We start from the raw sequence: 14,175 nt of genomic DNA, 5'->3' as shown, positions 1-14,175 counted from the left end.
TAATTTTATATAATTTTCCTCTGCAAAATAAAGCAAAATTTTTACATATTTCGAACAACTCTCGTTATGGGTACACAATTGTGCAGATAACTGGTAGATATCTATATATGTATGAATTTCAACATTTTTTCGGCGATAATATTTATTTATTTGTCTTACATTTTCGGCAAGCGCTTTCAATTTAGTTGCAATAAATGGTCGGACTGCATATTTTATGAATTTTTCGATGACTTGGACTTTGGGTGAATGTACTTAGGATTATTTGCTTATTATTATTTTGTTTGTTTGCAAAAGTGTGTATATTTGTATATTCTCTCTTAACGCACACATTCGATCGTATTTGCATTAAGCGTGCCGCAGAGGTTAATATGTAAGCGAGTGTGGTCAATTGAAAATTGCGTCTGACTAGGCGAGCCGTGGTCCGGTAGTATATATGTACATATGTATGTATGTATGTATGTATGTACAAAAAGATGTACAAATGTATGATGTTTGATGTATATGTTTGTATAAACAAACGTACAGATGTTGATGCAATTGACCATAAAAATGCAAGCATATGATGCTTCCGTCAATAACGTAAAAATGTGAAATATTTACAACTAATTTCACTTTCACTGAAGCACTCAATTTAAAAATATCAGATCATATGGCATTGGATTTGTTTGAACCGCGCCGCTTAGCGGTGCATGGTAAATTTATAGCCTCGTTGCTTTAATTTTAATGGAAAAGACATACAAAAGTAAACAAATATATACATACATAAATATATATTTGATTATCAATTTTATATAAGTACCTACATACATATGTATGTATGTACATATCGCAAGTCTCATATTATGAATAATTACTTCGAAATTTCTATTTTGTGGAAAAGCGAAATGAAAATGGATGGATTGGATGGATGGATTCATACAGTAAGTATACAAAAAGACAGATGGAAAGACACATATCATCGCCATTTTTGGCAAGTTTAGGTTTAGACTAAACCTATTCTCCTTATGAAAATCATTAATTGTATTATGAAATCTCCGAAATTGTAAATTTTTAAATACTTCTGTATATTACTAAACATGCGGTATATACTAGATTGCCCAGATACGCTTTGCTGAGTGCATGAAATTTTTGCGTGCTACATTAGACGTAATTTATAAAAAAAATCAACATGCTTAAGCTCAGCCAAAAACATAGGCGACTTTCGGTTTTTTATTTGTTTAACCCTATTCAAAATATTTTGAAGTTACTATCTTCTCTGACACACGTATTATTATACGTATGTATATATCTCAATTATCGACTTACCTTAATTCAAGTTGAATTGACTTTTTAAACAGATGGCAACCCTTCTAAATGTAGCTAAGAAATTACACCTTTTTAAAATAATTTGGTTTGATACCCATATTGTAAGAAGTATACGCTTTCTAATATCCAAATGTACATATGTATGGTGACGTGAATTTTCGGGACCGCGCAGTGAAAGAGCTCCATATAATACGACGTTTCCGCGCTTCGTAATTCGTTCTCTCATTCGTAATTCGTTCTCTTATTTGTCATTCGCTATCCAATTACCCTTCGAATAACGTAATTCGCAATACAAAATTTTCAGAGCGAAGTTTTCACCGGCCTGATCGCATTTGCGGGCACTTTTTCTAGTTGCTGGAAAATTAATTAATAAAATATTTCCTATATAAATTAAAATCTTTGATAAATTAAATTTTTGCTCTATCTTCGATATTTTAAGTACACAAAAAAATAACAAATAGCGAAGAACAAGAACATGAAGTAGAGCTGCCAAACGAATTACAAATGTGTGTCGTGGATACACGTAGTGTTTTTGCCTAGGAATAAATAAATATGAAAAACGCTGTAATTTTACGGACTGCCACGCTTACTATACTAGGGGGGAGGATATGCTAAATTGTATCCGATTCCAATGACATTCAGTTTGTGGCTTGGATTAAGCTAGGAAGACACAAATTAGAAAGATGGGAATGCTCGGCCCATCAGCCATCCGAATTCTGGGGTCTACTCTGTATTGCGAATCGAAAAGCAAATCATTCGTATTTGAATACTGTCACAATGAATTTGTTAACCAACTTCAAAAAAAGGAGGAGGTTATCAATTCGACGGAATATTCTTTTTTTTGTGTATGTTACCGCATAACTTTGGTGCTCCCATAATAATCTCGTTTAAATCCGATTATTGGATCATGAAAAAATTAACGGTACTCCTAAATTTTTATATGGGTTTTGTTTTTTGCTTAAAAATTACCTGTATTCGTCCGCGTCGCCTTCCGAATTGCATTGATTTTCGAATCGCCAGTAGGGTTCAAACGATACCGATAAAGTATCGATACATTTACTCGCTTCAAGTGTCGCCAGAAGTTATCGGTACTCGAGTAAATATCGGCTAGGAACCATCGATACTTACTCATTATCGAATATTTGTACCAATTATATAAATCTTTTTGTACTAAATTAAAAATGGGTGTTTTACACGACGTAGAGAAGATTTTGCCGATTTTGACAATTCACAAATATTTAATTTTTTCTTTATTTATTCTTATTATATATCATACATTTTGACAGTTTAACAAAATAAAATTACTTTTGTTATCGAAAAGTTTGATGTTAAGAAAATTTGTTGTTTTGACAGTTTCTGTTATTCTCTCATCCTGCTTTATTTACTTGGGTGTATTTCCCATCGTTACAAATTAAAAAAAAAATTATAATAATTTAGTACAAGAGAAATATTTTTCACTAGGAGCTTATGACGCAATAATTCTTAAAACTAATCGAGCTTGCTTATAACCACACACCCTTTCAAGGGGTTTCTTTTTTATAGATGATAAAGGTGCAGATAAATAGATTATTAGTTCATCAGCAGTGTGACCAGGTTACTTTTTGGGGCTAGAATTAGCATTTAATTTTAAGCCATAGCCTAAGAATTTTCGGTTTGACTTCGTGGCTTTTGTTTTCGGCCTTTCGTACTTAAAATATTCAGAGCGAAATTAGGATCGTAACGTGGTTACCATATTAAAAATAATTAATACTTAAAAATTTACTTTTTACTGTTCAAATATTACAATAACAAAGAAAAGTAGCATTTCCTTCAGAACATACTTACTTAGGTCTTTCCTAGGTTTTAAGAAAATAGTACTACGAAGTTTTCCTTACACTGTAGTTTTGAAACAATTGATTTATTGGCGTATTACTAGTATACTCTGATGTAGGAAACAATCAAATTTCTATTCGATTTTTTTTTTTTTTAATTTTTCGTTTCCTAAATTGAACTCCATTTGGAAACCTCGAAATAATATACATAGCCGTTATTAAGTTGAAAGATGTTATTTTGAATTTTGATGGGAATTAAAAAAAAAATTATTGAAAGAAAATCGGTTTCGCGGAACTTATCGAGTTGGCGAAGACTTTTTAACGAACGAATGTTTTGACTTCTTTTTAACTTAATTTTTGACAGGGTATAACTTTTTCTAACCATTTTTCAAAAGGTTACACTGTTCATCAAGCTGACTATTACCTTGTTTATATTTACGCAAGAACCGTATTAAAAAAAAAAGACCGATTCAATTCAACACGTATTTCTTATAAACGTTTATTCCTCAGTCTTTATAACGCACTCAATTAAACCGTGTTCAAAGGTAAACAATCTGTTGGTTTTATTTGACATTTGTTAATTAAGAATTTGAGCGTTGGACCGAAATGGAACAGAACAGTAATACAAATGTATTATAACAACAACTCCAATTAAAAACGGGCCGTTTTGAATCACAGCGAACCGCCACAAAGCGCTCTATGTATCGATATACATAAACAAGGTATATGTAGCATTAGCTATTTCTTTCGATAAAATCACTTTGAAATATTTACGTTCCAAATTGAAGGTAGAATCCACTTTTACCAACGTCGCATTTAAAAACAAGAAGTTTTTCAAGAGTGTTCTCAATGTATAGAAACTTACTTGGTATCGAATTGAAAAGCATCAAGTTAAGAATACTTGATATCGCAACAAAAATATCGAATATGTACTTGAAGTCGTTGGTATCGTTTGATCCCTAATCGCAATACAGATTAGACCGCTTGGATTCTAATGTGGCAAGGACTTGTAAGGATCCTCCAAAATAGCAAAACGTTTGTGCAAGATTTACTTTTACATTAAAACCCCGAGATATATAACCAATTGTGCGGATTGGCGAACAGCAATGCCCCTCCCTCCAATCCAATTTCAGTACGATCAACTATCAAAACACTTACTTAAAAAAAGTTGTAAATGCGAGCACAGTGTAATTGTTGCATATAAGTATACTTAACCTGCCAGCTTACGTTGCAACTCAACAACAAAAACTATTTCATTAATATTTACAGCTTAACATACTTACACAATTAAAGAATTCGGCTGTCATAAATCAATCAGCAAAACGCACCAGACGCCTAAAAACGATAAGCAACGGGAATTTTGCAGTATCTCGGAGCATCCATCACCCAGCTAGAGTGTCAATATGCGCCGCTCCAGCTCTGACATTACAACTTATCTGCTGATGGCGGCCTGTCATCTGTTGTTAAGCACCGTTATGCCGGCGAACTCGCTGACTGTACGATCGAATTTAGAGATTGTCAAGCAATGGAAACTATTTTCTTTTGCATTTCCACCACATGCGCCAGTCTCCGATCCCAACTACTTCAATCAGCTGAATGTGGTGCCGACAAGCATGATAGTCGCATATGACCGCATATTCATTGCCACACCCAAGCTCTTCTCAGGCGTGCCCACAACGCTTAGCTACATCTCAAAATCGGACAACAGCGAGTCACCACATTTGCAAGTAAAAATCGATTGACATTATTTCAGTGGCATAAATTGCAAGCAATAATAACAAAATAATATACATATTTATGTGGATTTTGTTTTATTCCATTTCAACGGGTTTTTACATTTACATTACATACAGGCCTATCCCGACTGGTCGTATTCTGTTAGCGGCCTAAACAGTTTCAATTGCAGCGATCCATATTTAGTTTCGGTGTATCGCATGCGTATCGACTCTTGCAATCGTTTGTGGGCCTTGGATGCTGCAGTCTCGCGCACATTTGAAGACTCCGAACAAACGTGCCAACCGAAGATATTGGTATTCGATTTGAATACCGATCAAGTGGTGAGGCGCATTGACATTCCGGTGAGTTATTTGAAAGCTGAAGCCGTAAAACTTAATTGTTTACTTATTAAACATATTACTTTTTTAAATTTCTTATTACAGAAAGATGTTTTGCGCAATCAATCAGTTTTAGCAAATCTAGTAATTGATGAAACAAGTTCTACATCAGGAACATGTGACGATGTTTTCGTTTATATCGCAGATACAGTGAAGCCGGGTAAGATTAAAAAAAAATAAATAAATAAATATATTCCCAAAAACATTTTATTTTCAAGGTCTAAATAATAAATAATCAATGAATTTTTTAAAGTCAAGTTTAATAAAATAGGTACATTGGTTTAAATAAAACGCCATTTCAGTTTATAATGTAAAAATAATTATGCTTGTAAAGTTAACAACAAAAAACTTATATTTTTATACTCGAAATTAAATAATTTGTTATAATGTAAAAATAATGGCCTATCGGCATTATCACCTTGCAAACGATTTCGTCTATCGGTATAAAGCTGACTGATGGAGGAGCAGAAAAATATTTAAAACATTTTTTTTTCAACAGAAAATGTGGGCTTTGATACCAGTATGTATTTAAAAATATTGGCAGCAGATGTTCATAAATAAAAGCGTCTAATTCGTTATTTATTGAATGTTTAATATGAATTTAAAATCTTCTTTTTACTGTCACCAATAATATTCATATATTTTTGCGAGAATAAAGAAGTTCATTTTTGATTTGATTCTGCAATTTTCAAAATGAAAATGAACGCTGAGTTACACATTTAAACTAAAACTTTGTACAATTTTTAAATAAAAAAAATAATTACAAATGATCGGCCAAAGTTCGGTTTTATTTTTGGCTGAAGCCGAACCGAAACCGTACCGAACTAGGGATAGGTAAATTCGATATTCGAAGCTTCGATATTCGAATTTTAATCGAATTTTAGCTCCAAAATGGCGAATTTTTGAAATCGAACTTTGTGTTGCTAAAATTCGGATAAAATCGAATTTTTCCAGAAGAAATCGAATTTCATCTTTATTTCCAAAAAATCAACTCTTCAAATTTTTTCTTTCTGACTAAATTTGCCATCACTGTGTGTGGCACTCCATTTGTCTTAGGGATTCAAGGAAAAAATACATGTTTTTTGATCTGATGTATAAGAACAAAAAGTCTGTGCCAAGAAGGAAATGTTATTCCAAATTCAATTTAAAAATTTTTTTTATAAAAAAACTAGTTTCTTTGTTGATTTTTTATTTTAAATTTTTAGAGGCTTTTACGTTAGTAACATGAAGCTTTTGCCTGAGAAGACCCCTAGTAAAATTTTCCGGAGAATAATTTTTTAGAATATATCAATCCATAAACGATCTGCAAAATTTGCTTTTTGCGAGATTTCTTGAAGTAAGGGTCAAATATGACCGTTTTAGGCGGGAGATAATGGGTTAAAATGTTCTACGAAAATATTTCCAAAGAAATTTTAATATATATGTCTTAACCTTTAATTTCGCTCAGACATTTATTTAACTATTTTTTCGATCTTTTTGAAAACTACTTAGGCCGAGATATGAAAACTTTAGTAGGCCATAAAATTAAAATACGAGCTAACTTTTACATATCCATGTTGTTGTTGTTGTAGCAGCATACAAATTCCCCAAAGACTTTTTGGGGAGTGTTGCTGGAGTGACAGTCCTTGGCCAGATATAAATCTGGGTCGTTCCGGTTACGTAGACCCGACTGTCGTGGGAACGAGCGTTTTACTACTGGATGGATAGACATTCAGAAAATGTTAACAGAGTACGGGCGGGTTCGGCTGTCGCACAGTGTAATTTTATTAACTAATTAAAGATTAACTATTTAAACAGGTGGCCACTCCCTTCAAGCTCCTCAAAAAGATTTTAATTGTTGCATAGTATTTTAAGTACAACACTTCTTTATATAAATTCGACTTTTCAAACAGATGGCAACCCTCCCAAATGTAATTTAAAAAAAGTTTATTCAAAACCATTTCGATTGATACCCATGTTGGAGTAATTTATTTAACTTATTAAATATGTAATTTGATTTTGATTTTCTTACATATGGCATAAAACTAAAACCATGTTACACATCTACATTTCATTTGACACCTACCCCCTTTTTGAAAATCGAACGAACGATACAGATTTTATGACTTGGAGTTAAATATTTAACGCAAACATCTGCGGAAGCGATTATTTGAATTTGATTTTCTAACCTGTGGCAACCCTTTTCATAGAACTAAAACTATGTTGCAGACCCAAAGGACAAGCCTTTAATTCGACTCCTAATTTTTTTAAATACAGATTTTATGACTTGGTGTTAAATATTTAACGCTAACATCTCCGAACTCGATTAAGAAGTTTCACTTCAAAAAAATTTTGCGAAATTCGAAAAAAATCGAATTAAATCGAATTTGCTCCACCGAATTTCGAATCGAAAAATCGAATGGTTGGGCAATGTTCGAAATTCGGAAAAAATCGAATTTCAATGCCCCACTACCCATCCCTATACCGAACTTTACATAACATATTTTGTTAATAAAAGATAGGAGGTACATTCAATAACTTTTCCAGTAAGTAGATGATCGCAGCGAGAGCGTAAAAGAAAAAACAGAATAAAATTGAGAGGAAGAGAAAATTATCAGGAAAGGGTTTTGAACGGAAAATTAGTAAAAACTTGCAATTAACGCAATTTTTAGGCCTTTCTGCTAGTTAAAATTTTGCGCAAAATTTTTTTTTGGTTGGAAATATTTTCCATCGTTATAAACATCAACAATAGATTTAAATTATTTATTCATATTTTCATTTCCCTAATTTTGTTTCGAGCATGTATTATTCAAATCTTCCTTCGTTCATATTTGAATTTGAAACATAACTTTTTTTTAACACCTGTAAATTTCTGTAGTAAAATTTTACTTGCAAAAATTTCCAGCTCTCTCAGGTTGAAACGCTCACGAATTCACGAAAAATATAATAATGCAAAAGCGAAAAGATGAATCATAAAATTTTCGCAATCTCTTTCTAGCAATTATTTGCTAGAAAATTGAAGAAACAAAACTTATTTAAAAATTGAGCTTAAGCGGCAAGTTAAAACCTATGATGGAAAAGCCTAAAATCTGGAAAGAAAAATTCATTCACAAATAGCTCGTTTTGGGAAATTGGCAAAATGAGCCAGAGAAGAAGTTGCCGCGGAAGAACCGGGAGTATTTCTGGAAATCCTTGGAAGGATTTATGAGTCACTCAATGAACTCTATAACACGTAGCAACATGAAGTTTGACACAATCAAATACTATTTTTTTCGAATATTTTCTAAGCATTTTGCTTGCTATGGTGAAATGCTAATAATACTGGATCACAAATTTTAGCTTGGTTTTTGTTCTCCAGACGCTACTATCCAATTTCTTTGTAGAATTGCTCGGTGATTCCGTAAATCGAGTTTATCTTTTTCTATGGATACATTTTCGAGATATTTGCAATTTACCGTTATTCAGCTTAAAACAAAAAGTGGTACCACTTAACCACGTATATCTTATGAACCAATTAAACAATTATAAAATCAAATCAAAAGCTAATGAAATTCCCCATAAACCATATATATGTACATCACTTTCAGACAGGACTGATAGTTTCAGTGAAATTAATTATTCATTCCAGTTTTTCTTAATGATAAATTAAAAAACAAATCAACTTTAACAGAAGAAAAATTTAAAAAACAACAGGTACTGGCCAATTTTTTGCATTTGTGCTAAATCACAACCACTGTTACAAAAAAAACAGGAAAATCAAGTTACTAATGAAGAAAAGTGAGGGATAAATAAAGAAGTAATGGGTGGTCAACTGAAAATACACAAAGATATTTTGTATGAAAAATGAGCAGAAAAGAAAGTTACTCATACGCCACGTACACCTAAGTAACATGCTTTTCTGCTCATATTTCATACGAAAAATCTTTGCGCATTTTCATCTGACCACTCATTATTTCTTATTTATCCATCGACTACTCTACCACGAATATTTTCCGGGATATGCAGTATGAAACATTCAGTTTGTCTTCACGACCATGTGATTCAATTCATATATCTCCATACCAATTTTCAGTACTCTACCATGAAAACTTCCAGAGATATGCTGTATGGGAAATTCGGTTTTTATAGGAGGTGCCGCGCCTTTTTCCAATAGCTCCAATTTTTCCACATGGTTATGCGATTGCTTTCATATATCTCCATACATTGTTCGAGTAGTCTACCATTCTACATTTTCCGGGATATATAGTATGAAACATTTATTTTGTATGGGAGGTGCCACGCCCCTTTTTCTAATAGCCCCAATTTTTCTTCACGACCATGTGACTGATTTCATTTTATCTGATTGAAAGCGACTACTTTTTAAACAACCTTTGTTTATCGATAAACCAATTAGGTGATTAACACAAGAGCTTGACTGGTAAAAATGAAAAACAACGAAATGTTCTCGTTAGGTCATCCACGAGACATTAATGATAAGAAATGAAATTCGTAAATACATCCCGCAAAGCAAGATAATACTGGATACACTGATGTTGGCTAACTGTCTTGGCTGCACTGAATTGGCAGTTAATTTCATTTGCATATAAAATAGGTAACGAGCTTTTTGGAGCCATGACAAGGAAAGGATTTCGTTTCTTTCAACATATTTAAGTCCACTGTTCCAGACGGCATTTTCTTTTCGTGTAAAGGATATACTATTTTGATTCCAAGATTTATTAACATATTAAATACAGTTTGGAATTTATTAATTTTAAGCCAATCTCTTTGAAATATTCACCGCCCTCACAATTATGAACTTAGATTCATATGGGGCATTATGTTACAAATCGTACACACTTTTTTGACTTCGTAATTTATGTAGATTGAGATTAAACTTTGCCTATATCAGGATATAGTTGAAAATTTTTTTTTTCATATATGTAGTCCTGGATGTAGATTGACATACTACTGACGAATAATATATACTCCCCTTAATCTAAGCGACTGAACGACAACTTAACGAAACACGACAAACGACGTGCATGGACTTTTTTCCAATAATAGCCGAACAGACACTACAAGTTGGACAGCTGAACAGTACGAAGAGAGTGAAGTGTTTCGCATTAATTTTACTTTTGAACTAAATACTTTAAATTAACTTTTATCGCCATTAAATGGTTAAAACCTTTAAATATAAGGAATTTAAGTATTGTAAGCAGCATGTCTGGTAAGAATTCCTACACATATATTCGCACATTAAAAATTCAGTACCTTTGCTTCACTAATCGTATCGAAACTATTTTTGTTGTTAAAAGAAATACAGCTGATTTTTTTTAAATAATCAATACATAGTCGCTACCCCAATGGATATTATCAAAAAGTATAATTTTCTAGGATTCATTTTCTTATAATAAAATAAAATTACTGAACCAAAGAGATTAAGGTATATTCATAGTCAAAATAAAGTCGAATTTTAAGTTAGTTCTATCTTCTTTGTTACAGATAGTCCATTTAAAAGTATGTCAAAAAGCAACAACTAACTTTAGAGTCGACTTTGTTTTCACTATGAATATGTTCCATTGAATTTTGAATGTGGCAAAGTTCGGTAAATCATCCAAATCACAACCTTCATATCTGGCAATTTTTTACCGGCATCTTTTATAGACTTAATTACCGAAAAAGTGCCAACAAATAGTTTAAAGTCGTTTAGACGGATAGTTATCGCATAGTAAGGTTCAGCGATGATTCCGAGGAAGGCAATCAAAGGCACCACGTATGGCGCTGTTACGCAGACGATCATATGATCACTGGTCACCAATTGTTGTTGTTTTCACAGCACATTGAAAAATTTGAGAGAGACAGAGAGAGAACTGAACAGCATGACCAGCACTATTTGCTGTCAACTATTTTCGAGTAGAAAAAGCCTAAAATGGTCGAGTGAAATACTCAACAGGGCATTCAAAATATTCACAACTGACAAGAAGGGCGATAACGTATTTTTTACGAGAAAGTAAGAGACTGCATCCTGGTGGGAAATTCTCGATCTTTGAAATAGTTTTTGCAATAAGTTAACCAAATGCTATGTTGTTAGATACGAATTTTTCTGATTTCATATTATTTCTTTTATAATTAGCAATTATCGTTTACGATGGTGCACGTGATATGGTCTGGCGTCTTCAACATCCTGCTATGTGGCCTGATCCAGACTTGGGTTTGGTACAAGTACTAAATGATCGCTTTTTCATTATGGATGGTGTTATTGGCTTAGCTTTTGATGCAGTCAACGGAATACTTTATTTCCAACCATTAGCTACCGATCGGTAAGAATGAACTTAAAACCTGCTCCAAAAGGCATACAGTTTGAGAATTAACTCTAGAACTCAAACTGGATTAACTGCAGATAAGTCCCGAAATAATTCCGAATACACATTCAACGCGAATTCACATAGGGTGATAGCAGCAGCACAAAAACAAAAACAACGCTAAGAAACTATATGCATAATAACGGTAAGATTACGAACAAATTTTTCACTACGTATTGTCACTAGACACGAATAAAGGCGCGCCATTGTTTTGGCGGCGAAGAAGGACGCATTGACGAAAAAATATATGTAAAAAACCTTAGACGAAATAAGGCGCGTAAATATAGATTTATATCTAGCCAAGGACTTTCACTTCAGCATTATTCCCCAAAAACTATTTGTGGAGTATACATACTATTACACCCGCAAACATAGTTGACTGCGAAAATAAGTTAACGCGTCTTTCTTCGCCGTCAACTAAGTTTAACGGTCTTTCTTCGCTGAAGTTTTTGAAGTTTTTTTATGCGTCTTTTTTCGCGGTGAACTTTTGAGCTCGCGCCTTTTTTCGTTTCTAGTGACGGTATCATTTTGACTCTCAGTACCAAGTCGTCTACAAATTATAAGCTCTGGTAACATCACCTTATATGAATTCGCCTTGAATACATTGTGAAAAAGAAGTTAAGCCTTTTCCATAGCAAACCCTTTTAACGAAAAAAATATTATATATATATGATCTCATTTTTGTTGTTGGTGTTTCCGACAGGGTAGGAGTGTGATGTAATGTGGAACGATTTTCCGTCATCCCTTGTCAAATTTGGGTTGGAGTCTCCAAACCAAATTTGACAAGGGATGACGGAAAATCGTTCCACATTACATCATATATATATGTCTTTTTTTGAGTAATCATGTTTTAGGTAACTCGATTGATAATCGTATTGAGTTATCTCCTACTTTGAATACTTTCTTTTTTCTAATTTGAATTTTTTCAGCATCTTTTCGATAACCAAAGAAGCATTACGTGCTGGACCACGTCGCCTGCACGACGTATTACCAATTCAATTTCTGGGCAAAAAGTCATCTCAGGGATTACCACTTTACTTATCACCACAAGATGGCAGCCTCTTATTTAGTCCCGTTACTGAAACCGCAATTGTCTCCTGGCATCCGCAAACAAATAAACAGGCTGTACTCGCCTACGATGTTGACGCATTGCAATTCGTTGCCGATATAGGCGACTCTCCATGGGATGCTGGTGTGGTGTACGCCATGTCGTCGAAGTTCAACCGATTCACATTAGAAACCGTCAATAGGCAAGAAATAAACTTCCGGCTGATGCGATTCAAATATCCGAGTAGAAGTGCGGTACCGGCACAGACTCTATTCACACCATCTGATCCTATACGTGGTGATTTGTATACGAACGGCCAACGTCTGAATGCTTTGAATGACACAGCTTACGAGATTGTCGAGGAGCGATCAGTGCCATCTCCTAGCGTAGCCTATAACTTGGGACGAAGTGCAAAAATATATCAACTGCATGGTCTGCGAAATGGACTGCACACATTCACGGGAAATAGCGTGCCAGCAGCGGCAAATGTCTTTCCGCTTGGACATGGAGGTTATAGTTATAGTGTGGGACACATCGGCCACTAACTGTATTGTTAGTAAGAGTTTTGACTCAGATATTTGTAGATTTTGAAGTACAATATTTTGATGTTAATTTTGTTTAGATTTATATTTTGTAAATACTGTTTTTTATCTTGTTTCGTAGTTAAAAATTATGTTGTGAATATTTGTACATACTCATAAAAGAATAAATAAAACTTTGAAAATAATTTGTATTTATCCGTACATCCATAATTTAGCGACATCTGCAGCAAAGCTTCCCTAACTTTCAGGTCCTAATTGCCGTTTGTTTATGCTCTTTCTTTGCTGCCATCCTGACTCTTTAATAAAACTAAGAGTCACCTCGTGAGCTTAATTGCGCATGGTTCAGAGCACTCTTGGTATCCTTTTTTGAGAGTACGCTCTTTTGTGGTAGGAGCACCACTGAAAGCTCATCATCCGTCAGCTGCTGAGCATCTTATGTTGTAAGGTTTGCAAGCGATACTGTAATATATATTGCGTGAACTGCACTGAAAATCTTCAGTCGTTGACGGCTCTTTGATGTGCGAATTATCTTAAAAACGGAGGAAACTGCGAATGCATTAAAATCTTTGAGAAAAAAAATTAAAAAGAAAGCTTGATTGAAAATATTAAAAAAAAAATTATAAACGGTAATATCGCGTTCGTTCTTACTGTTCCGCGTCGGTTCGGTTATTAATAGATATTTTCAAATATCTCGCGAAAATCTTGCTGACAATCCCGGCTGCATGTTGCGTATACGCTATGGCAAATCGTTTGGGTGTTAAATAGTGTATTGTGCGGATTAGACGTATAATTGTGAGTACCATGTGTGCCATATTGCTTTTTGTTTTTAAGACAAGATAGCAACAAGTTAGTAGGATGCACCAAACTACTTGCTAAAGGAGAAAAATGTGATAATATGAGAAAATGGGGAATAATGATTTGGCACGCATTCCTTTAGCGAATATATATGTAATTACATTACATATGTACATATTGCGCGAACTTAATATTAACATAAGAGGGTAATTCATTTAACCGCGTAAATGCTTCGTAACC

At 33.7% G+C, this 14,175-nt stretch overlaps 2 protein-coding genes across 2 annotated transcripts in view; both read left to right on the top strand.

Annotated features, from left to right (window-relative positions):
- Nucleotides 1-4,397: 4,397 nt before the first annotated feature.
- Nucleotides 4,398-13,184, top strand: LOC118738485 (major royal jelly protein 1-like). Its single transcript, XM_036469420.1, has 5 exons — nucleotides 4,398-4,843; nucleotides 4,970-5,194; nucleotides 5,276-5,390; nucleotides 11,322-11,508; nucleotides 12,480-13,184. The coding sequence occupies exons 1-5, from the start codon at nucleotides 4,520-4,522 to the stop codon at nucleotides 13,141-13,143; spliced, it is 1,515 nt and encodes a 504-aa protein (XP_036325313.1). The 5' UTR covers nucleotides 4,398-4,519; the 3' UTR covers nucleotides 13,144-13,184.
- Nucleotides 13,185-13,652: 468 nt separating this feature from the next.
- LOC118737583 (guanylate cyclase soluble subunit beta-1) overlaps nucleotides 13,653-14,175 on the top strand; it is a 248,683-nt gene continuing 248,160 nt past the window's right edge. The window contains exon 1 of the mRNA XM_036468174.1: nucleotides 13,653-13,932. The gene's annotated coding sequence lies outside the window, so the exon portion shown is untranslated. The remainder of the gene's footprint in view (nucleotides 13,933-14,175) is intronic.

This window comes from Rhagoletis pomonella, unplaced genomic scaffold, assembly GCF_013731165.1.
Source record: "Rhagoletis pomonella isolate Grant_MI unplaced genomic scaffold, Rhpom_1.0 Rhpom_scaffold_00004, whole genome shotgun sequence".
Classification (NCBI taxonomy): domain Eukaryota; kingdom Metazoa; phylum Arthropoda; class Insecta; order Diptera; family Tephritidae; genus Rhagoletis; species Rhagoletis pomonella.
Note: the sequence above shows the minus strand (reverse complement) of the source record. Positions and strands in the feature narration are given on the sequence as shown.

Excerpts from the sequence above, each read along its gene's own strand:
- LOC118738485 (XM_036469420.1), top strand. The coding sequence starts at position 4,520 with ATGCGCCGCTCCAGCTCTGACATTACAACTTATCTGCTGATGGCGGCC. Across the intron at positions 5,195-5,275 it reads TGAGGCGCATTGACATTCCG|AAAGATGTTTTGCGCAATCA; the intron begins GTGAGTTATTTG and ends TTCTTATTACAG. Across the intron at positions 11,509-12,479 it reads CAACCATTAGCTACCGATCG|CATCTTTTCGATAACCAAAG; the intron begins GTAAGAATGAAC and ends GAATTTTTTCAG.